The following is a 24,791-nucleotide window of genomic DNA, read 5'->3' on the forward strand; positions in this document are numbered from 1 at the left end:
TGACATGAGATTTTTGAATGTACATGTTACGATAATGCTTACATCATCTATTACTACATCAAGTTTGGTAACATTGTTGTTGTTTCCGTTGAACTAGCTCAAAATCCACATTTGCAAGTTGTGAATCGTGAGGTTAATGACATGGAGTAATCCTAACGCCTTTCCAATTTTTGTGGAGTATAAAGGGGTAAGCCACAACGTCTGTGCTAACACATACCTACCCTCATCATCCTAAATACACATTCTTATACTGACTTTGTTCGAAGAAGAGAGGAAGGAAGCATCCACGTTACACTTAATTCTTCCTACTGATGGTGACAAAAAAATTGTCTTGTTGTTTGCAAACATTAATTCGCCTAGTCATGATTGGCACACTCTAAAATATGAGCGGTCGTGTATATATAACATGTTGCCAAATGTTTGAATTATTGTGCTTCCAAATGCTTTATAGGATTGTGCCAAAACATGCAACCTTGGTTTGAGGCAACCTTTGCAATAAAAGAAAAATCAATGTTGCAGCGTTATATTCTTGTAGTAGAGTTACAGTTGCATCTTACAAAACAACACCATTTCGCCACACTTGAACATCCATTAATTAGACATTCAAATAAAATGTGAATTTTGTCCTCGTAGTTGTGGTTGCAATCGACACAAGTAGTCAGACAATTTATACCTCTATTCGTGAGCCTCGACCTCGTTAGCAAACAATCACGACAAACTCTCCAAATGAAATTCTTCACTTTAGGAGGGATTTTATGCTTCCAAACGTTGTTCCATACACCAACTTATGAAGATTGATGTTGTATGCAATAGTATCCAAACAAAATTTATATGCATTCCGCACTGAATATTTCCCATATTTCTACGCCTTCCAAATTAATTTATCCTTATGCGCCAATTGAATTAAAGAGGTATTAAGTATGAGGTTTGTTACCTCTAGATCAAACATATTATCGCACAAAACAAGTTGTTTTGCACCCAATAATGCAACACCATCACATAACCAAGGAGCATCGAAAATAGGAATGGAAGTACCGTTCCAATTCTCCCTCTAGAACTTATCTGCACCACCATTTTTCAAGTTAATATACTCTTCCACATAAAACTTGGTTTGTGTCCCATATTTGTTATTAGGAACGTGCTACGGGAAAACTAACGAGCTTTAAAGAGCCTTGAAACTAAAACATTTGGTTATGTTTGGAATTTTCATCATTGTTTACCAAGCATCGCTAAATTGAAAGTCATAAGATCTTTGAAATCCATACTGTCGTGGTTCTTGTGAACCATAAGCTTGTCCCATAAAAGCCACTACATTCCATTATTTATAGCACCTCTATGTCCCCACCATAACACATTCATCATTTTTTTAGTTACGTCAATAAGAGTTGTGGGTAGAAAGAGAATACTCATGACATAAGACATAATAACCTGAAGTACATATTTAATAATAACCGTTCTTCCTGCCTTGTATAAACACTTGTTGCTCCATGAATTTATTTTATGCCAAATTTTGTCTTTGATGAAGCTAAATGTTGTCTTTTTACTTCGTCCCACCATGGACAATACACCAAGGTATTTACTTGTGCCTAACACTCCTTGAACTCCCAAAATGTTGGTGATAGAATTCTGAATATTTTGTGGTACGTTCCGATTATAGGAAATTTCTTATTGTGGAAGGTTAATTGCTTGTCCTAGTGCTGCTTGCTTCATGATCGTCAACCTTGAAGAAGAAAAGACAACCATCTGTAAGAAGTGAGTAACAATAGGTACATCCAGGCATATCTTGGTTTCATGCAATTCCACCCTCCCCTCACCTCTGTACGTTTAATGAGAGAAAAATGGCCATATGCACATTTAATAATAAAAATAAAAATAAAAACAAGGTAATAATGGACCGCCTTGCCTCAAACCTCTCCCTAGAATAATCGATCAAACCATACTGACAATAATAGAGTAGTATACAGTTTTCACGCACATAATTAATTAATTCATCCATTGTTGGCAAAAGCCCATCTTAATCATGACTTTTTTAAGATATAACCGATCAATATGTTCGTACGCCTTATTATTGTCCAACTTAAAGGCAACATTAGCTTCATTCCCCATTTGTTTAAGGAGTTAAAATAATAACTTTCACATAAAAAAAAAAAAAAAAAAGTGTATTCATGATATGACGAATATTTGACTTGTATTTCTAAGACATAATTTTCTCTGTCTTCCTTAAACAATTTATATAAGACAATTGTTAGCATAACCCAAAAATATAAATCAAACAACATATCAACCTAAGAAACACATCAGGCAAAAATAATAGTTTCTTTTTTAAATAGCAAAAGAAAATTCATTAAACTATAGCGGTTAGGAAATACAGTTTAACTTAAGTTTTGAAACATAAGTTAAAGTGAAAATTTCAAGTCACAGTATGAGATGGTTCCATGGTCTAGCGGTTAGGACATTGGACTCTGAATCCAGTAACCCGAGTTCAAGTCTCGGTGGAACCTACGTTTTTAAAATTTCAAATTTTTTCTGTTTCTCATTCACACTACATACATAAAGTAGAACATTACGAAACCTTTGAAAAAAAAAAAAAATTTCTTTTTGTGAAATAAACACACACAAGTTTCAGTTTCCCCCCCGAAACAAATCATTCACTGATTTCGCATCAATCAGAATGGAAGCCGAAACACGAAGAAAAGTTGAAGAAATGGTTTTAGATATACTCAAAAAATCCAACATTGATGAAACCACCGAGTTCACCATTCGTGTTGCCGCCTCTGAACGACTCGGTATCGACCTTTCCGGCCCAGAGACCAAGCAGTTCGTCAGAACCATCATCGAGTCTTATCTTCTCTCTATCGCCACCGACGCAGACAAACCCCCTCAAGAACCACCGCAAGAGACACCCAAGGAAGTTGAACCACCACAACCACAAGAGTTCAATAAGGTGGTGGGTGTCAAACGCAAAAACGACGATTCAGAAGACGTTATTTGCCAGGTTAACCAGTCACTCTTATTTTCAATCCTTAAACTTATTAGTATTTCATGGAAAAAAGAAAAAAATCATACTTTGATTTGAATTTATTGTTTGAAAAATATTTAGGGTTTAGTTAAATTTTTGAATGTTAGATGCTAGTCATTGCTCTTAATAGATGTTGCTTGTTTGATATGTAGCTATCAGCCAGGAGGAATGTGGCGGTTCGAGATTTCAAAGGGATGACATTGGTTTCAATTAGGGAGTTCTACACTAAAGATGGAAAACAGCTTCCCACTGCTAAAGGTGATTGCTTCGTATACAATGTGTTAATCTTATACATTGGTTTTCGCTTGAATTATTTTCTGCTTTGTTACATCGTAAGTCTTGCTTGATTTTGATCGCAAGTATTTTTAGTACATTATTATGAGATTTCACTGTCTTATTTTCGTATACAAGTATATAAATTTCCTTAACACTCATTGATGATGAGTATATTTTTAGGGATTGCATGTAATATGGAACATTCTTAACATTGTTTTTGGCTGTCTGTAATGCATATTCCTGTAGTTCGTATTCTACATATCATATTCCGACACAAAACAAAATGGAATCCCTCCGATATGAATCGCAGGTTGAATTGATTTCTCATATGAATTGCAAATTGAGTTGCGATTATATCTGCCGAGTCACAGATATGGAATGCACTGTATGATTCAGAAATGGGAAAAAGGAACAGAGGCGCGAAAATCTGTGATTGCAGGTGAAGCCATAAATGGGCCGGGTAAAGCGATCCGGATCAAAATCGAAGTTTTTAGTTGCAATATTTTCCTTGAATGGGATAGAAATAACTGAAAGTAAACCCTCAAAATAACCCTAGTCAGAATCATAAACACAACCCTAGCATATTGCGTTTTTGGTCGCGACTACCTCCTTTGGTGTTTTTTTTTTAAGTTCTTGTACACGGTACTCTGCGCCCTCCCTCTTCTGTTTTTTGGTTTCCCTTGTCTTCATAGAAGTCAATGCTCTCTCTGTGGTCCCCAATTGCTCTCTCTCTATCTCTTCACTCGTTGCTTTTCTATGTTTTTAGTGGGACAGTGGGTTAGACGGAAAGGTAAAAGGAGATTAAAATCATGATTTTCAAAGTTTTTATATACGTCAGTTTATCTTTTTTGTTTGGTGTCGTATTTTTACTTATTTGTATCTTGTGATTCATAATAAGATTTTATCCACAATTCAGAAAACAGTTCTTCCAATTCACAATTAGATGCATAGCAATTTGATGCACAATAGTTTATGGAAAGATAGCCTCATCATAATGTGAAAATCTATGTTGTTTATTGCTAGTTGCTCTTTGTTGAAGTTGGAGTTTGTCTCTCTTAATGATGAAATGGATTTTTATTTTCTTTTTCTGTTTATTGACAACTTGATTACTCTGAATTCCAGAACTAAACACGTTCCTTTTCTGTATTGTTGATTTCAGGGATAAGTTTATCTGCTGAACAATGGTCAGCTTTCAAGAATTTTGTTCCCGCTATAGAGGAAGCTATCACTAAGTTGGATGGAAGGATAAGGTGAGTATTCAATTTTGACTGCTGAGCTACGAGATTACATGAATTGTGCAAATTTATGTAATCAAATGATATTGATCAATTAAGTGTTGTAGTTGAGGGACCCATAGATATGAAGGTTCTTGTTTTCCTTCTTATTCTATGCATGTTGATGGTATAATAACTGCCTGATGTATGATCCTCAACAATGTAGTATTTTAGTTGTAGAAATTTCTGCACTCTTCCGAATATTTACTACTCACTTTTTTCTTCAAAAGAATACACATTGCTAGGCATTTAATTGTGCACAAGTCCATGGTAAAAAGTTGCTTTTGAACAGCAGTGAAAGCTGTAAACATATATTCATAGACCGGTCTAACCTGGTGCTTGTAACCGAAACAATGCAGATCAGAGCATAATGGCAGGAAAATTGGAGAAGCTTCAAGTTCAGTTGTTGATGTTCCCGTTGAGCCTGTCCCTGTTCAGTCTGTCCGTGTTGAGCCTGTCCCTGTTCAGTCTGTCCGTGTTGAGCCTGTCCCTATTGAGATCATCCGTTTTGATGGGAAGAATTACCAAGTTTGGGCTGAACAGATGGAGTTACTCTTGAAACAGTTAAAGATCAATTACGTGCTCACTGAACCATGTCCAAATGCTACATTAGGGGAAAAAGATGCAAGTGCTGGAAAGATTGCTGAAACAAAAGCTGCTGAAAAGAGATGGGTAAATGATGATTCATTATGTCGTCGGAACATCTTGAACCATTTATCTGATAGTCTGTTCAACAAGTATGCGAATAGAAAAATGAGTGCTATTGAGTTATGGGAAGAGTTAAAATCTGTTTATCTGTATGAGGAATACGGAACAAAGAGATCTCAGGTGAAAAAGTATATTGAATTTCAAATAGTTGATGAAAAATCAGTTGTTCACCAAATTCAAGAACTTAATAGCATTGCAGACTCTGTTGCTGCTGTCGGAATGCATATTGAAGAGAACTTTCACGTTAGTGTCATCATTTCAAAGCTTCCGCTATCCTGGAAAGACTTTTGCATTAAGTTAATGTGCGAAGAGCATCTACCTTTCTGTAAGTTAATGGAATGCGTAACAAAAGAGGAAGAATATCGCAATGGAGTCAAACAAATGGGTGAACCTCCTTCTGATAATGTAAGATTTCACCATGCCAATAAAGGGGGACTCAGAGAGGCTGACATTAAGCCGCCACCAGGTTTTCAAAGGAAATTTGAATCTAATGGCAAGAACATTGCCTGTTATATTTGTGGGCAGAAGGGGCATATTTCTAAAAACTGTTGGAGATGGATGTAATTAAGTGCTTTTAAATTGTGGTAGTTAGTCATTTTTGGGCGATTAAAAATGTTCATAACCGTGTGAAATTAATGTGAATTTTGTTATCAAGTTATTGGCTGATTGAATTATAAACTTGCAACCGTTGTTGTCAAATGATTCTTGAAGGGAACATATAAAATTTACGATCATGATAGAACTGGTTGAAATTTAAATTAATCAGACCAGAAAGATTTCTTCATTATTAATATAACATCAACGATCCTTGCAACAAAGGAATCACTTTGATCCTCTCATTTTTCCTTCAAAATATGTGTCTATTTCTCTCTTGATTTTTTTTTTCCTTATCTTTTCTTTCTAAAATTTAGAGAGAGGCACAAATTGTGAAAGGAGAAGGAGAGTGAATGGAAGGTAGATTACAAAAGAAATTATGAAAAGCAAAAATCTTTTAGAAATTCGAGAGCTTGAGATCCTCCAACCAACTACTCTAGGAATGTCTTCCCTTTTCCTCTACATTTTTATTTATTATTCTAACTGTTATGAAACATGATATCCATGGAAGAAATGAGAGAAAACTCAGAGAATTTTTCTATTGATGATAAATGTGAATATTACAAATGGTAAAAGATGCCTTCTAATAAGGTGGTTACAACTATATATACTACTATATGACTAATGCTCACTTGTAACTAACATAGTATTAACTACACATAACAATTACTAATAATAATTAAACAAACAACATATAATATCTATACGTATATGCAGAGGGAATACTTAATTATGGTGTAAATGTTTTCGCAGAGTATCCAGATAAAGAATGGGATTGGCATAGAATATGATAGTGAGTTAGTCACAGAAGACATCTTAGGCTAACATACCCCAACTTTTGAAAATGAACAGGGTCGTGTGCGTTGATAGATTCAATTTTTTGTTTTTCTGAATCACAATCCAATTTACATAGTCAGTTTGCCGATTACATATACATGGATGCATTATCAGGGAAGTCATGCTATTACCATTACCTCTAGCAGCTTCCAGTGCTTTGATCAACTTTTTTATCTTCCAAGTCTCAATATTCTTGTCTGATTCATTGTCAGCCATCATTTCTGTAAGCATACATTAAACACAGTTTTTGTTACGCATGAGTTACGATTTTGATTTTATCAAATAGAGGTAAAACCATAGCTATAATTTTATAAACTAACACAAGGACTATAGTTCTTGAAAAACAACCTCTTTAAAAAAAACGTTGTTAAGTAATATTCATACACTTGCGCAAGTTGAGATCAATTAAAGATATTTTAGTATAACTTCATTTTCCTCTTTCAGTAACCAAAAAGTGCTTTAAGATCACAATAAAAAATATATTTCCATTTTGTAAGAAAAGTAAATATGCAGTGCCTCTACTCAAGGCATTTAAAGGCACAAACTAGTTTAAATGCATTACTTAGCTGTGACTGGTAGTTTCTCGACTATTATTTATTTGTTGGAAGGAAGCAAATTTATGGAGTAAAACTAAACATTACTTACCTGTGAGTGGTAATTTCTCTACCATTATTTTGAACATTCTTTGCAGGTTTTGATGAGGTTAACTGAGCTTGGTTTTCATCTATTCGATGGAGCATATGCCGTTCTCATAATGATTGTATATGGGAGCAAAGAACCTCTCAATGCAGTGACCACTTGCAGCCTTGGACTAATACAGTTTGTGACTATATATGCTGCTGTCGTACCCTTGAAGAGCCACACACGCACTCCCAACAAATCAATATGGGTGAAACTGAATGATAACCAGTCAAAATGCAACACGGATAGTGCTCTTTTCTCATCTGAAGGGAGGTTTCAACATCTGTGTTTGTTTCTGCGACAACTTGGGCCACTTCATCCAAGCTCATACGATGATTTGTTTTCATCTATATTAGCTCGGAAGCTGAATGTGAAGCTATTGCTCTGCAACTCGCCCTCCAAATTGCTATGATTTGTAGTTTCGAGCAGGTCATCTTTGAAAGCGATTATCAAGCAGTTGTTAAAGTGGTGTTCAATGGTCGTTTTTATAAGAATGATAGGAACTTTATTATCTAGTTGTAGGTCTCTTTTGTCCTCTAATGCCAGTTACAATCTAGCTCACAATCTTGCTAATGTCTGTATTACAATCTAGGCCCATTATTTTCTATTATCCTCTAAATTGTATTTCCTCTATTATCTTGAATGAAATGAGTTATTCTTGCCTCAAGAAAAAAAAAAATGGAAAACATTTGAAAAAAAATTCACTGAACATATTCGATAACTTTTTACCAGTTTTTCAAAAAATAATGTTACCACATAATTATGTCCTGAAATCTACCAAAATTTGCTATTAAATAGCCCATAAAATAGTGTTAATCTGAAACAATACACAGCGAGTTTCACGGAGAAGGGATAGGCTAAACAAAATATCCAAATTTCTTATGTTCTCAATAGACCTAGCATTGAGCAAATGCATTACTTCATTTTTTTACTCAGCTTCGGCTCATTTCATGAAACTATTTCACATCTTTACAAAATGAACTGCTAATACACATAATTCGATGTGGTTAAGTTTCTACCATGTCGTCTCGCCGGAACAGGCTTGGCTTGTGGACTTGGCCTTTCTAAAATCCAGCAACTGCTGCTCTCTTTGTATATCAGCAGCAAGTTTAGAAGTTTCCCATTGAAGCTTCCTCACCACATCTTCAGCTTCAGTATAATCTGGAGGTACATCAGATTCTCCGGCAATTAGAGGAAACTTCACTTCTACATCTTTTCTGCAGCCAGAGAAAATTCATTGATTAGAAGACCCAAAAAAGAAACACAAGTCAATCCTCAGATTAGAGAAATATATCTAAATTAGAGTATGAGAAGGAAAGATGACGTGTTAACACGGATAAAAGAAAGCATAAATAAAGTTGGTAATAATGACTATTTATTGTGCAAACTATTACTGCTTACGATTTTCGCTACGAAACCTAGATATTCTAGAAGTTTATTTTTGAACAACAATTGTCCAAACGTCAAACATTGTCTAGAGGGCCTAGGTTTAATGATTTCATTTGTGTATCCACACTGACAAGCTTATCATAGTAATGCACGAAAGTTTTCATATTTCAATGTTCGGCAACATATAAATACGTGTGTGATGCCCACAGGTGAGTTTATCATAATGCCTAATTGGAAAATACAAATCAACTGAATCAACGAAACATGTTTTTTACGATATTATTTAAATTCGCAAATTTGAACTGCGGAATATATCCCTCAGATGATTACTATCAAAATGGAGGTCTACCACCAAGAGAATAATCTAAATCAAGATTGCATTAAAAAAATAAAAAAAAATAAAAATAAAAAGAGTATTTTAATACTGACCTACTACCAAGAGCAAAGATACCACATTTCCTGATCATTCCACCATCTAATGACAATGCTCCATCAGTAATGCATGGGAGAGCAAGCATCATTTCGTTCCGGGTTTTATATATTTGTAGACGAGAAAAAAGGCTATAGAAGAGCGTCTCTCTAAGACCATGCCCACTGGCAGTAAGAAAAGACAATCTATTTGAATCCAAATGGATCATGTTCACAGCATAATCAAGAAACCCGGGCGGGCACTCCCCATTAGGCAATCTCGGCTTCGGAATAGCCAGCTTCTTTTGTGGATCGTTTTCAACAAAACCTCCAACAAATGGTCTGAAATAAAACAAGCACAACAGTGCATTAAAATTTGCAAGCAAAGAGATTTAGCAGTTCAGTATTCTAAATTTTATGTGTGTGCGCTTATAATGCGAGTTTTTCGCGTCTTATTTAGAGAGTGATATACAGCAAGACCATGCACAGGGCTGCAGGAATTGGTCCTAAATAAGGCCTCTGTGTATATCACTTTCTACAAGAATCAACTGTGAGAAAAACACATGCGAATATGAGCACACCCACACAAAAACTCCCATAAGTATAACTTGCCTTAAATCTTCAAGACATATGACAACAAATCGGCCATTAATTTTTTTTCCAGTCGAAGATCCAATTCCATGCAAACCACCAGTACTGTTTACTGTGCCTTCTGGGTCATACTTCTCCAGTGCTTTAACGCCTTCATTAGTACTGCACACTATTGCAAGCATTGTCTCCAAACCCACATACTCGGAAAGAATCCTGTTTTAGATGAAATTGACACTAGAAAAATAAATAATGATAAAAAGTAGCTTGTTTTTCATTACTTAGCTAGTAAGAAATAAACTAGAAAAAATTGGAGTGTGCTAAATAAGTTCAAAGATTTACACTAGCATTAATGTGTTTTGAAACTTTACTAATTCTGTTACATGAATGGTCTGCATGATGTATTTAGTCTATATAGTCAATAGTGGAATGCGGGTAACCCCAAAATGCTATAGCAGTATAGCAGGAAGTGGTACAGCTGCTACATCGAAGTTTAGGGAAACAGTATAAGAAATTTAGATCATACTATAGTAGTCAATAGCGGCGCTATAGCGGCCGCGCGTAGCGTAGCGGTACGGAATGAGATAGCGGCCGCTTCAGCTGCTATAGCGGCGTAGCGGAGCGGATAGCAGCCGCTTCAGCCGCTATTTGATTTTAGTTGAAAATTTTCAAATTGACCCTATTTTTAAAACATTTTGTATGGTTTCCAAATTTCTAAATTGATTTTAGGGTATTTTGGGGATTCTCAAAACCAAATTGACTCTGTCGGATGGTTTCTCTGTTCTTTTTTTCTTCCTATGTTTTCTTTTGTTTTATGGTTTCTCTTGTTTTTATGATGTTTTTTATTTGTTCCTCTATCTTTTGTTTTTTCGTTTTTTGTTTTATGAATGTCTCATGAGATTTGAGTGTTACATTTAATTTTATACTAAATCTAGTTTTTTTTTTTAGAAATATACAAGTTTGTTTATACTTTATACCATTATTCATGTAATTTGTTCAAAAAATAATCAAATGTCGGTGACCACTATTTGTCATACCGCTATACTCTATCCCGCTATCCCACTTTTAGGGTCGGCCACTACGCACTGCTATCCGAGATTGACTACTATGGATCATAGTAACATACACATATAAAAATACAAGAATAGAAGAATACACTAAATCAAACACAATCATAACTAATAATTAAAACTTACTGCCGTTGCTAATATTCAAACCGATAACAAATAAGATTTAGCATCCAAGGCTTATAATAACTCGTCAAAGAATTTAAAATAAATACAAGTTATTCCATCAAATGGAATCACTAACTATGAGTTCTTCCTCGTCAATCATCAATCATCATTACTAGACACCCTGTTGTCAATAGCGGCCGCTACCGGCGTGGAGCGGCGTGGAGCGGCCAAAAACAGTAGAACGCAATGCAACGCTCCAAGGCGGAGCGTTTGGAGAAAGCGGCTGAAGCGGGCGCAATTGCGGGTCAAAGCGGGTGCTTTTTACTCCCCTATGTAAAATACGGGACTGCCCTTCACTTAAAACCGTTTTAAAGTCATTTTTGTAATTTTCAAAACCCTAACTATTACTCTTCTCCATCAGAACCAAATACACAGCCGCAAATACAACTTCTTCATCGTACAAACAACAAAAATCCATCTCCTCTTCTCATCTCATCATCTCTTGATCGCGGAACCCATATCTCCTCTTCTCATCTCTTGATCGCAGAACCCATCTTTGTTCTCCTCTCTTCATCTCTTGATTGCATAATTTGTTAGTTGTTAATTGTTAATTGTTAACTGAGAGGATGAACTTGTTAATTGATAATGTTTTGCACTTTTGTTACTTTAAGCTTTAGAGGTTAAAATGTTGGTTTCCTTGAATTTTATTAGTATTTTTTGCAAGTATGTTTTATGTTTTGCTTAAGACTTGTGACTTTTATTTCAAATTAGGAATACTTAATGAATTTTGAGTAATGTTTAAGGTATTTTAGTTTTTTTTTTCTTTCAACAGTACAGTATTTTAATATTAAATATATTAGTGTCCGCCCCACCGAAATAGTGCCTGCTACGTCCCCGCATTCCGCGCCACATCAGTTTTTGGGGGTGGCCGCGCCGCATTTACGCTTTGACAACAGAGACTAGACATCGTTTATTCTGCATCCTCCTATTCTCGTTGAGTGTATTTTCAGGATTTCAAAAGATTCATCATAGCAGCTATATCTATCCGCTGCTCGAAACCATGATGCAACAGCATTAAGCGCTGCGCCACAATTGACTAAATAGATTTTAATGATAGTATTAAAACAGAATAACTAGTAGATAGGCATACCAAAATCTGGAAGATAAATGAGACCACAACAGATATTTCCAGCTGCAAGAGTGAAGCCAAATGAACAAAAGGGTGTAAAGATTTGAAGAAAAAAATATATGATATTTACCTGCTCAAATCATCACTCTCAACCTTGGCAAGGGTTGCCACAACACCCACAGCATCCTTTACAAATGCCAAATTTGATGTCTGAGTATTCGCTTTTATCCAACAAAATATGCTAGCAGCAGAGTTCTCTTTCTTCAATATCTGTTCCACTGTTTCCTCTTCAGTATGAAATGCACCATTCCCATTCTCTGATTTAGTCACATTAGTTGAATGGTACTTTCCAAGGCTCACTAAAAAAAATTGAATGGTACTATATCAAAGTCTTCGTAAATTTTTTATCTCCCAAAGCAATTCATAAAAATGCACTAAATTAGGGTTTACCACATAAGATATCTAATTCATCTTAAATTATAGTCACACTCAAGGTAGTCAAAATCGGGATTTTACGTATAATCACACTCAAGGCAACATTAATAGTAAAATTGAGGATTATATGATTAAAAATCCGATTTTGACGACCATGATCACACTCTCATAAATCAAAATGATGAATTATTCCCGGAAACAAAACAAGTGCATACATGGATGAATTTCTAAACATACTTTGTAGGTCGACAACCGATTCAGTTAGGCGATTGGATTGAGAATTAAGGAACTCAATGTTATCTTCATGCTTTTTGATTTGACCTTTGAAGTTGCCTTCCTGCTTTATGATCTGATCTTTAAAGCTCTCACTATTCTTATCATTAAAGCTGTCTTCTTGCTTTAAGATTTTTTCTGTTAAATCCTCCTGAGCAATGTAACAAGGACAAAAGCAACTACTTCAAAACCATGAACAATGTAAAAACATGCAATTCAACTATGAACACATTCGGTAATGGGTCTAAAAGTAAAAACATGGAATTCAACCAATTCTAGGTTCTGAAAATGAACACATTCAGTAACCCAATTCATTCCTAGAAACCCTAAAATGAGTAGCATAAATTTGGTGAATAACCCATTTTTGCGGCAAGTAAAAAGGTGACAGCTTTATGAATCAATGTTAAGGTTTAAGCAATGAAATAAAATGAAATGAAAGAGAGGGAAGAGAGAGATAAAATACCTGGTGGCTTGATTGAGACATGTCGAAGTGAAGCACAAAGCGGCGATGGCTCAAAGAATTTTTCAATTTTTCAAAATCAAAAAGATTCGACAAATCTTGCTCTTTTTCTTATGTTTCTTGGATTTCGCCACTTCACTTCACTCAAAATCTAGAAGTAATAAATTTTTCAATTTTATAATTGAGCGGCTAAGATTCAAGAAGGGACACTGATTATTCTTTTTTTTTTTTTTTTTTGTCAAAGTTTCTTCATTAAGTATTTATATTTAATTTGTTTGTAATATTTTTTGCAGTCAAAGTTGCTATTTTATGAGTATGGACAACATGTTTAACAACTTTCCCATTCATAGCCTAGCAACAATGCCCACAAAAAGGCATCTCTTACTCCTTAATCTTATTAGGTTGCAACTAGGGGTGGGAATAGGTCAGTCTAGACCTGAGTCTGACCTACGAAATAAATCACAAGTCTGAGTGCTTATGGCCTATCATAGGCCGTTTTTCTAGGTCTGGTCTAGCCTATTTAAAAGCCTGGACTGACCTGAAAGCCTACTTATAGGTCTGTTTCACATTAAAGCCATCAAATAGTTCATTTGGCCTACTAAATAGGTTAAACATGTATTAAAGCCTACTTAAAAGTCTATTTCACTACAAGTAAATTTCAACTAGATTAAAGCCTACATAAAAATCTATAACAACAAAGCCTATTAAGGGACTAATAGATAGAGAAAAAGATGTTTATATTTTTAATATATGCAATTATTTTAATATAAAAAAAAAATATTTTTTAATAAATAAGTATTAATAGGCCGGCCTATTAGGCTTAACAGTATTTTTTTGAAGCCTAAGCTTGGCCTATTTAACTAAACAGGCTTTCTAAAAAGCCTAAGCCTAGGCCTATCTACTAAACAGTGCAAGCCAGGTCAGGCCAAAACAGACCAGGTCGTAGGCCCCTGTAGGCCAGCCTGGCCTATTCCCAACCCTAGTTGCAACAACTTAACCCTAGAAATTTGGCTCCAAAATTGCAGCATTAAATGCTAAGTGAGATAACCCTAAAAAAATCTAGCTCTAAAGTGTTTGAGAATTTGAATTTCAAATTATTTTATTGGAACAAACCTACTAGCATTTCCCAATATATGTTATTAATAACAAGAGAATTGTTGTTCCCACATTTGATAAGGTTGTGGCACACGAGTAATTTACGTTTTTGCCCCCTCGAAAAAAAAGGACACGGAAGAGAAGAATTCGAAATTGATAGAAGAGAAGAATTCAAAATTGATAGAAGAGAAGAGAAGAATTCGAAATTTGTAGTGTGTTATGATTCTGATGATTGTTTGCTGGAAAAGTGTTTGATGGATTTGTAGTGAAAGCTCAAAATATGAATTGCTGAAACCATTCCCACAGCAAAAATTTCTGAAAACCATTCCCACAGCAAAATGGTTTTGGAGTACAACACACAGAAACCATTTCCACAGCAAAATGGTTTTGGAGTACAACTCACAGAAACCATTTCTTTCCTCCTCCTCCAATTGTGTCAGTCCAAAACTGAATGATGTCAATGGTTCTAGGTCCTTAGTTTTTTTCACCTGCTGTAAACCATTAAGTACATCTAATGGTTTTGGAGTACAACTCACAGAAACTATTTCCACATCAAAATGGTTTTGGCATAATTTTATACAAAACGTACTATAATAAGGACATTTGTGACTGTCATTGAACCAAATCAACACTCTGAAATCATTATTGAACTAAAATGATGATTTCCACAGTTGTAGTGTTGTTTCGTTTGGTTTCGCTTGGAGGTGTAGGGAAGCAATTATATTTCAAATGGAATTTATGCACGGTGCATAAGGATTTCCTTATGCACCATAACCACTCCCATTAACTCGACAACCTCTATAATATATCCACGATTTCACCTTTACAAATTTTGGACAGAAAAATTACGTTGAAAAATGTTTGCGTATACTCATATCGAATACACTATCGGGTCATTATTACAAATAAAAATATATATTTTAGGTTCATTCAAAAAATGACGTACGTGATCTATATTATAATGAATCTAAAAAAAAATACATTTTTGCTTATAATAATGAGCGGATGATGTAGATACTATGGAGACATTATATCACATGTCATATAGAAGTTTAAAATTGTGTATGACAAAAGTTATTTAAGATGAGGAAATGCATTTAGAAATGAAAAACATGGAAAAATGGCCTCAATTAATGACATTAGTTGATTTTTTTTTTGTTACAAGGAGAAAACATTAGTTTTTTTTTATTTTTTTTATATTAAAACATTCGTTGATTGAACAGGTTGAATAATACAGTTCCCCTAAAAAATTCATTTACTAGTGTGAAAGGACACAGCTCACGCGGTCGGGATAAGTTCATTTATAAAAATAAATGGTAGATACAATTTGAAGAAAGATAGACACAAAAAATAGGTGGTGTGTCCTATCATTAAATGAATTCTACCATTATTAATTACTATTTTTTACTTTTCATGTGATTTTATCTTTCTAAATGGAGGAAATGGAGAGAAATAAATGGAGAGGATCTTGACTCCACGCAGTCGGTGTGTTGGAGCCTTTACAATTGAGGTTGGATGATACGTATTAAAGTTTAATAAATAAATAAAAACTACGGCTCTGTTTGGTAAAAATAGCGGATAGCTGATAAGCTAGCTGATAGCTTATAGTTGATAAGCTAGCTGATAGCTTTTAGCTGATAAGCTAGCTGAAGTGTTTGGTAAAAATAGCGGTTCAACTAGCTGATAAATGTAAAATGACATAAAGGGTATTCTTAATTCATAATAAAAATTATATCATTAATTTAAGTATTTGTAATTTTGTAAACTAATTTTTCTTTAAAAAAAATACTTTAAATTTATTAATTTAATATATCCTATGTATTATAAATTAAATTAAATTTTATTCACTAAAATTTTATCTTATATTTATTATCATTTAAGTGTTTCCACTTTATAAAGAAAATAACATTTACCTCAAAAACAAAAAAAAAGGTAGCACTAATAGAGTAATACTAATAACAGAGAATAAAGAAAATAACACTTACCTCAAAAAAAAAAAAGGTAACACTAATAGAATAATAGTATTTTGTTTCGTAAAAAAAAAACGAAGGTATATATTTTTTCAAAAAAAAAAAAAAAGGTCAGCTGATATATATACAAAAATTGGAATAAAGGGATAGTAGTCTTTATTACGTAGCTTATTATAAAAATTATAATGGATAAAAATACAATTTAAATGAAATAATAAAGGTAAAATTGGAAGAAAAAGTGAGAAGCTATAAGCTATAAGCTCAAACGCTACTTGGAATAGCTTTTGAAAAATAGCTTATAAGCTCGTGAAATAAGCTATAAGCTCACGGTGAAAAAGTGTTACCAAACAGAGCTTTTTTTGTCAAACGAGCTTATAAGCTAAAAGCTAAAAGCTCTTTTTTGGGATTCCCAAACAGACCCTACAACATAGTATAACAGATCAAACAATTGAGATCATGCTCCAGTCAAATAGTGAACTACAGAGAATCCATTTCCAGTATAACAAGGAGTGCAATACAAGAAAGATTAGAATGTAGCCGTCGTCATAGCAGTAATTTTTTTTCTTATTATTTGTGTTCCGAAAATTACAATATTGCTACTCAAATATTTTGGGTGGGAATGGTATCATAGAAACTTAATTCCCAAGAGTTAGGTTCGGGTTTCATCAAATTAGATCCTAAAAATGGTAAAGTTCTACTCAGCCAAGTTTTAGTAGTTTCATCCATTTTGCAAGGGTTTAGGGTTTCTAAATGAATTCAGACTACAATAATTTAATCGTCGGTCAAGCCAAAATTATTGTAGGCACCATTTTTGGTTGCTACAAATCTGAATTTGGGTATGTGATAAGATAGAAAGAAAAAAAGGAAGCTTAAAATCGTGGTGGAGATTTTTTTTTTTCTAAAATGTTACTCTCTTCGTTCCTAATTATAAGTACATTTTCAAAAAAAAATTTGTCTATAAATATAAGCACCTTTACAAATTACTAGGTATATTTATTGGTTTTTTCCAAACACAACTCTAATTAATACTAGTAACTTATCTTGAAATATGAAAAGTCAAATTAAATAAATATATAGACACGTTAATTAATTTTCATAATATTTATGTTTTTTTGTCAAGAGGGTTTATAATAGGGACGGAGGGAGTATCTTTTTAATCGAATAACACAAATGAGACGAATAGGTGCTCATGATATTGATGCACCACCATATATATCTCTCGAGGCCCCAAAAAATAGTGGAAAATGATAAACACATGCAAGTTTACTCCTCATTTAGCTCATGATAATTTATATGTGGTGCTTGTGGACCATTTGAACTTCAATTATATGTAGGAGTTCTAGACTAGTGGTAGGCATAGCACCACTGATTTGTACCAAGATAAATTATAGTACAGCAAAACCAAAATGATATCCTAATATGTGGCTTGACCTTATCATGTACAATTCCTTCCTCATGTGGATTTGAACAGTTTTTACTTGAACTTTTGTATTAATGGATCCCACAATTTGCTTTCTGGCCTTAATGTCGATATGCATGCAATGCACCCTCACAGCACAGTGTCAGTGACAAACACTTACACACAAAAGAGAAAGAAAAAATAACATGGTTTGGTAAATTTGGCTTACCATGACAACCTTCACACATGGCCGTGCTTGGTACTTGTGTTTTGTTACACTTAGGATTCTTTAAACATTTGCAATTAGGATTTTTCATCCTAGACAATCCAAAATGGAATAAAGGGTACAAGTTATATTATGGGCATAGGAAGTTAATATGACACCAAAAGAACCGTGTTCTGTGTTTTGCTTTACGGCCCCTAATTTTAGACACAATTTTTGTTACTTTAATTGTTCCAGCTGATTCTTTGTCGGATGGAATTTATCCAATGATACCATTTGAAAGTCGTGGTTTTTCACAGCCTAGATGATCTTCAAGAAAGATGTTTAATTGAAAGTACACTTCGATGGAAACTAGTTAATGTTTGAATTCACAATCAGTTTATAGAAGTTACAAAATATTGTCCTAATTTCGTAAATTGGTAAACTGAAGATGGGCAAAGAAACATAGTTGACAGAATTCAAATTGATATAGAAAAGAATATAAGTGAAATCATAAACCAAGTATTTGAAATTAGGTGGTTAATGAGTTTCTCACGAAAACGAATTGTTCAAGAGAATGTAAATTTGATTTTTGTATAAAAAGAATTTTTTGTTAGACTTTACTTCCTTTATGACGGATCAACATGTTGTTCATATATACGCTTGATAAATTGAATCATCGATCTCTTTATCACTTCTTTTCTTTTTTCTTTTATCAAGGTTCATCCTCACCTTCAATCACTTGTAAAAGGAAACACACGCACCACATGTTTTCATGCCAAACTCCATTAGTTGAAAGGACCTGAGCACGTGAACGTTTTACATAATCGAAAATTCAAAACAGGACCACAACGCGTATATTGCAGGACCACTCATAATATACTTACTATGCACTGGTACTGTTTTTTATTTTACTTTGCACGATGGTGCTTGTGGTTGTGTTTTCACTTATTTAGTTCATCTTTAGATTGAGATATTTAGATTGATACTGAGATTAGTAGAATTGCTTCAATAAAATCACAATGTCGCCGTAGTTTTACCAAACAAACACAAAGTTTCCCGAAGGGAATACAATGCCTATAAATTAAGGTCTTGTTAACGAATACTTCGGAACACTCCAAAAGAAAATTTTGTTCTATAAAAACAAAAACAAAAAAACAAATATTTTGATTTTCAATACATTGATTATACATATTCTCATAAAAGTTATTCATAAAATAATAGGGGAAATATAGACTCCTTTTAGTCTAAGGTTCTTTCCTTCTTGCATGAAGAAGATACCTCAAATAGTCATAAAAAAGGAGCAGTAACAATACTTTTCTTTTCTTCCTTTTTCATGTGCATCAAAGGCAAAAAAAATAAAAAAATATATGAGAAAAAACAAATTTACCACGGTATTTATATGCCTCCCCAAAAGAAGGGAAGAGCAAAACTAATAATAATATAAAAAATTTAGCACGACAAGATCTCTTCATTAGCGACAAAGGCAAAGATAATTAACTAATACTCTCCTCTTGTGCACAATACTACAAGAAAGAAAATTAGAACTTGAGAAACAATTTCATAGAAAGACATAAATCCTTTGAACATGTCAATTACATTGGTTGAACTAAATAAAACAATGGACATTGCAGGAACAATATTTCTGATAATTAAACTGTGTATACTATAGACAAACATAAATTTGTTGCCCTACACGGTTGGTTAATAGGAGCTATGTATCATTCTACACCTCTAATTCAAACTGCTTTGCTCTTAAGATCTTCAGCTGCACAACAAAAAATTCTTAAGAAGCTTTAGAAATTGGTTCCTTCTCTATTTATCATGCCTATATGGACAAAGTTTGGGTTTGTAAGGAGTTGGATTCTCGGGTAAATGCTGCAATCAACTTGTCCTTGGTAAGCTGTTCAGATCCTTCTGACTTAATTACAAAATTATGGTAGATAGTATCATTTGCAGCAGCAAGTTTCGACTCTACAACACTGATTTGTGCCTCTTTGAATGTTTCGATTACTTTCGAAACAGGATGAGTATCAAGAGAACAGCTCACCTTTACGATTACCTCATCTTGAGAAGCTTGAATATCCACATCCGGAGGAGGAACTCTAGTATTCTGATGACGATTTTCTGATCTCGAGTTGGCCAATCCATCCCTGGAAGTACTGCTTCCAAATGATTCTCTCTCTGACTCCATGATCTTGAGTTTTGCTTGAAGCTCGTTGATGTAAGCAATAGCATCACCAAGTAAAGATGCCTTGTCCATCTTGGAAATATTCGGTACAACAGCTCTTAAGGCATAAAACCGCTGATTAAGCTTCTCGCGCCTTTGCCTCTCTGCCTCCACATGGTTTAGAGGTTCGTCCCTTCCATTAGCAGGCTTCCTTCCGCGCTTCCTAGGTCTCCTTTCATCACTAGGTTGATCAGCCTCAACATCAGCAACAAGTTCCGATTCAGCAATAACCGGTCTCACAGAATTAGCCCTTGAATTTGCTCCCGAAAAGTCAATTTGCATTGGCATCTGCCTTTGTGGTTGGTAGTTGCTATTATTGTTGTTGAGCCTAAAATCCTTTCTAACACCATTAGAAGCAAAAATTTCACCTTGACCTTGATTCACTCCCCAACTAGAACCACAAATACCATTTCTAGCACTAGGAAAGTTAATGCTATTATTATTATTAACATTATTACTATCCATTTTCCTAATGGCAAGTTTCTCCCTAAAATGTGTACGACCATTGTTCAAATTCAAAACAAGTTTTGGAATTGAAACTGAACTTTCTTCATTGACCACCTTAGGATACAATGGTTTTGAAATTGAAAACAGTGATTTGATTTTGTTTAACAAATCAAAGATTTCAGGTAACAATCTAACAGAACCCAACTCAACAACACCAAAATCAGTAGGTACTAAAACAACAGTTTGAATACCAGCAGATTTAGCCAAGAAAGAACGAAAGCAGTAATCAGAAACAGATTTGAACCACAAATGTTTACCAGAAGCGAAACACTTACCGGGTCCACCATACCCTTTCGGGAAAAAGAAGTACATAGAAGCTAAAAAGAACATCTCTGTGTCGGTTACACGGTCAAGGCCAAAAGCGTAATTGTCTTCATCTGAACCACCAAAAGCTTTATGCAACTTCTGCAAAACCCACTTCTTCATACTTTGTTTCATTCCTTCTTCTTCTTCTTCTTCTTCTTTTTTTTCTTCCTCTATGCGAAGACTCATAGTTTCTCTAACTCCACCACCACCACCTTCTTCTTCGTTTGGTTCTCTGCAACACCCATCTGCCCAGCAAAGAACGTAATCACCAGATTTTGACTTAGAAAGTCGCCAATAAATCGCGTAATTCCAATTGAAATTGGATGAAGAATTTTCAACAAGATCAGAGAGTTTGTTTTGAAGAGAATCAACACTTTCACCAACAGCAATCAATCCACTCTCATTTGATAAACAGTTATTTATCAAAAAATCCAAAGCTCTAGCACCAAGAACAGCTTCAACCATTGTTTTCTCTTCTTCATTCCATATCATGCGCCTTATTGATCCCATCTCAAAAACAAATCAAATTATGAAGAAACCAGAAAGAAAGAAAAAAAGAAACATGGAAGGGTTAAGGTGGTAAAAGGGGAACAAGAGAGGAGAAGAAAGGAATGGTGAGTGATGAAATAGACATTGAGAGTGAGGGGAGATTAAGTTAACAAAAGGGGGTGTATTGAAGAAGGAGAAACACGAGTAAAAGAAGGGAGGGGGGTGCGTGAGTGAAACAAGAGAATTCTGTGTTGTGTAGGGTGGTAGGGTAAGTAGAGAGAGAAATGGCTTTGCTTTGAGGGTTACGGTGTCAAATTCTGCACAAAAGTGCAAAGTGAAAACCTTAAACCATGGTTAGGTTAGGTCAACATAGGACTACACAAGAGCTTCATCTGATTTCAAGTTTTAGTCGGCGTGTTTGTTTCTTTTCTCTGTTTTTATTTAATTTTACTACTTACTAAGCAAAATTGATTTTTTAAAAACGTATAATTTTATTTATACAATTTTTAAAAATGGAGGGAGTGCATATTATAAGCAAAAATCAATGTTTTAAATTTATTTATTATATACGGTTTATAATAGTGATCGAATGATGTACGGTTAGAGGTTTATGCCCTCGACCTTTAAGTATTTGGTTTAAGGCTCAGTAACTTGAAAAATAAAAACAAATTCAAAAGTTAACGAATGTTTCGAAAACATTTTTTATGACAATATTTTATGATAAATTGTGTAACTAAAGTATTAAAAATTGAAATATTTAATTTTTTTATTTAATAATTTTTTATTTTATATCTTTAAAGAGTGTTCAGCAGACACTCGTTAACAAATCTCTAATTTTTACATTGAATATATGTAGTTGTGTGTGTTTAAATTGCATTTGCAATTAAGGTATTGTTAACGAATGTCATCAGGATGTCGTCGTAAACTTAACTCAATTGGTATGGATAATGCATAATATATGCAAAGTTTGGGGTTCGAACCCCGGCCACCACTAAAAAATGAATGTCATCAAGACACTCTTTAAACACTTTAAATTAAATAATTATTTTTAAAAATATCAAAGTTTTCAATTTCCAATGTAATTTATTGTACTAATTTTAATAAAAAGTTAGTACTCCTTCTGTTCCTCAATACTTGACCTATTTGAAAAAAAATATTTGTCCCACAATACTTGACTTTCTCAGATTTTTAAGCAGAATTTGACAAATTTACCCCTTATAAATACTTTTTGTGGTCTCCATGTAAAAGTGTGTAGTGGAACAAAGAAAGTAATCATTACTTAAAAGTGAAAGTTTTAAAATAATAACAAGGACAATTTAGTAAAAATATCATTTTCTTTCTTTTATCTTTTCTGAATATGTGTGAAATGGTCAAGTGTTGAGAGACGGAAGGAGTACTATTTTTTAGATTCATTGAGCAATTAATGTATTTGGTATAAAATATAGACCAAATACATCATTTATGTAATGAATTAAAAAAGTTAAATGTTTCTTATAAAAAAGACAGGAAAGAGTATCATTTAAAGTCTTTAATTAGTGTCACAAAACACTAGTTAACATTTCCCTTTCAATTATTTTGCAAAAGTTCCTTAAATAACGTCTTCAAAATACATAGTCAGGAAAACTGTTACTATCGGTAATGGTAGTACTTCATTCGTTTTAAAATAAGTGTTGTTTTAACCAATTGCACACAAATTAAGGAATAAAATGAAATAATCATTAGACATAACATTTATACTAAACTGACCTTACTTTATAAAAATAAAAAAAGACAAATTTAAAGTTGCATTGAAAATTGTGTGAGAGAAAAGTTTGAGTATTTATTGAAGATTAAAGTTATATTGAAAATATAAATTGACATTTATTTTAAAACAATTTTTTTTCTAAAGTGACATTTATATTAAAACGGAAGGAGTAATTCATTTATGTATTTTGTGAGAGTTCCCTGGTAGTATGTGAATGTTGTCACATGTTTTTGGCATGGAGACTTTGAATGCATCGCCACACGAGTAACGTGCCTCTTCTTCTCCCACGCTCTGTCCGTGCATGCGTGAGTGAGTGAGTGAAGAGAAGAGATTGAATTGTTTAAACTTTAATTTAATGCCAGCTGCTGCTTGAGCTTCACGTATTTTGTGCGCCTTTCATCATTATGTATTTCTCCTCTAATCTATCTAATCGAACACAACACGTTTCCCAACATACCATGCTATCCACGTGCCCCTAATTACCCTTTTACTTTTCCACGTGTCTTCATCTCCCACAAACCTCCAATATAAGGAACGTGGGATCCTCCCTTAAAAAGCTACTTCACCACCATTGGACCGAGGTCGATCAAGCACGTGAACTACGTTGAACTTAACCCACATTTTTAAATGCATTTCACTGGATAACAAACAAAGGCGAAAGAAATGTTAGTGAGACGCACTTTTTTTATTATATGAAATTCATGCATATTTCTTTATTTTATATGAGTTTTATTTTTAAAGTGTAAATTCAAGATTGTTTAAATCAATAAAAGAGTTACAATACTCAAAATACTAAACCAACAATTTCAAGGATTTAAATTTCATGTTGTTAAGAGGGTGCTCTGATAGACTAGGAACACCTTATCTCAAATGTGTGGTCGAGATTCAGGGCCGACCTTTAAGAAGTGTAAACAGCTCTTTTGAAGTAGATCTCTCAAATTTTGAGACCCAATATCTTTTTTTATATGTAAGGTACAAGAAAAAAAACCAATATATAATAAAAATGCGCTTGTATAGTAGAAAAATTAAGATGTCTATGTGGGGTTAAGATCCTCTCCATTTCTCAAAATAAATTGAGTATGTCATTGGGTTAGAAAGATAGATACAAAAAATAAGTAATGGGATCTACCATCAAGTGAGTTCCACAATCATTAATTGTTCCATAATTTTTTTGTCTTTATCTCTCCAAATGGACGAAATGGAGAGAGTTATAAATAGAGAGCATCTAAACTCGGCTAGGTGGTAGTGAAGTGCCTTTGCATTATAGATGCCATGGGTTCAACTCTTAACAACCAAGTTTAATATTATTTTTAGGCCAAATACCTCCCTAGGTCCTTTAAGTTTCACGTTTGTTTCAGATAGGTCCTTTAAATTCTAAGGTTTCAGATAGGTTCTTTAAATTTTGAGTTTGTTTCGGATAGATCCTTTAAGTTTCTAAGGTTTCAGATAGGTCCTTTCTATCAAATCAACTTTGACTTAACGGAGATTGATAGAAAGAACCTATCTGAAACAAACTCGAAACTTAAAGGACATATCTAAAACCTTAGAAACTTAAAGGACCTATCCGAAACAAACTCGAAACTTAAAGGACCTATTTGAAACC

The 24,791-nt window shown here is 33.9% G+C and overlaps 3 protein-coding genes and 1 non-coding gene across 5 annotated transcripts; 2 read left to right on the plus strand and 2 right to left on the minus strand.

The window, feature by feature from the left end:
- The first annotated feature begins 2,429 nt into the window (after nucleotides 1–2,429).
- On the plus strand, nucleotides 2,430–2,501 carry TRNAQ-CUG (transfer RNA glutamine (anticodon CUG)). Its single transcript has one exon. It is a non-coding gene; the product is annotated as a tRNA-Gln (tRNA).
- Nucleotides 2,502–2,572: 71 nt separating this feature from the next.
- LOC112416335 (uncharacterized) lies at nucleotides 2,573–5,976 on the plus strand. Its single transcript, XM_024769834.2, has 4 exons — nucleotides 2,573–2,995; nucleotides 3,172–3,277; nucleotides 4,455–4,545; nucleotides 4,929–5,976. Exons 1-4 carry the CDS (start codon nucleotides 2,672–2,674, stop codon nucleotides 5,839–5,841), a joined length of 1,434 nt encoding a protein of 477 aa, XP_024625602.1. The 5' UTR covers nucleotides 2,573–2,671; the 3' UTR covers nucleotides 5,842–5,976.
- Nucleotides 5,977–8,121: 2,145 nt separating this feature from the next.
- On the minus strand, nucleotides 8,122–13,407 carry LOC25499765 (protein DEFECTIVE IN MERISTEM SILENCING 3). Of its 2 annotated transcripts, XM_039827882.1 has the most exons (7): nucleotides 13,250–13,407; nucleotides 12,751–12,937; nucleotides 12,209–12,437; nucleotides 12,100–12,141; nucleotides 9,799–9,990; nucleotides 9,208–9,528; nucleotides 8,122–8,606 (listed from the first exon to the last, which is right to left on the minus strand). In XM_039827882.1, exons 1-7 carry the CDS (start codon nucleotides 13,268–13,270, stop codon nucleotides 8,405–8,407), a joined length of 1,194 nt encoding a protein of 397 aa, XP_039683816.1. In that variant the 5' UTR covers nucleotides 13,271–13,407; the 3' UTR covers nucleotides 8,122–8,404. The 2 variants fall into 2 exon arrangements, with proteins under 2 accessions (XP_039683816.1, XP_013450652.1); XM_013595198.3 differs by lacking the exon at nucleotides 12,100–12,141.
- A 6,042-nt stretch (nucleotides 13,408–19,449) lies between these two features.
- LOC25499766 (transcription factor MTB1) lies at nucleotides 19,450–21,768 on the minus strand. The gene has a single exon (XM_013595200.3). It carries the CDS (start codon nucleotides 21,463–21,465, stop codon nucleotides 19,741–19,743), a length of 1,725 nt encoding a protein of 574 aa, XP_013450654.1. The 5' UTR covers nucleotides 21,466–21,768; the 3' UTR covers nucleotides 19,450–19,740.
- Nucleotides 21,769–24,791: the final 3,023 nt, after the last annotated feature.

This window comes from Medicago truncatula, chromosome 7 (assembly GCF_003473485.1).
Source record: "Medicago truncatula cultivar Jemalong A17 chromosome 7, MtrunA17r5.0-ANR, whole genome shotgun sequence".
In the NCBI taxonomy this organism is placed as follows: Eukaryota; Viridiplantae; Streptophyta; class Magnoliopsida; order Fabales; family Fabaceae; genus Medicago; species Medicago truncatula.

Coding starts and splice junctions, on each gene's coding strand:
- LOC25499765 (XM_039827882.1), bottom strand. CDS start 13,270: ATGTCTCAATCAAGCCACCAG. Junction 12,938..13,249: donor TGTCTCAATCAAGCCACCAG/GTATTTTATCTC, acceptor TACATTGCTCAG/GAGGATTTAACAGAAAAAAT. Junction 8,607..9,207: donor ATCTTTGCTCTTGGTAGTAG/GTCAGTATTAAA, acceptor CTCTGGCTGCAG/AAAAGATGTAGAAGTGAAGT.
- LOC112416335 (XM_024769834.2), top strand. CDS start 2,672: ATGGAAGCCGAAACACGAAGAAAAGTTGAAGAAATGGTTTTAGATATA. Junction 3,278..4,454: donor ACAGCTTCCCACTGCTAAAG/GTGATTGCTTCG, acceptor TGTTGATTTCAG/GGATAAGTTTATCTGCTGAA. Junction 4,546..4,928: donor AAGTTGGATGGAAGGATAAG/GTGAGTATTCAA, acceptor GAAACAATGCAG/ATCAGAGCATAATGGCAGGA.
- LOC25499766 (XM_013595200.3), bottom strand. CDS start 21,465: ATGGGATCAATAAGGCGCATGATATGGAATGAAGAAGAGAAAACAATG.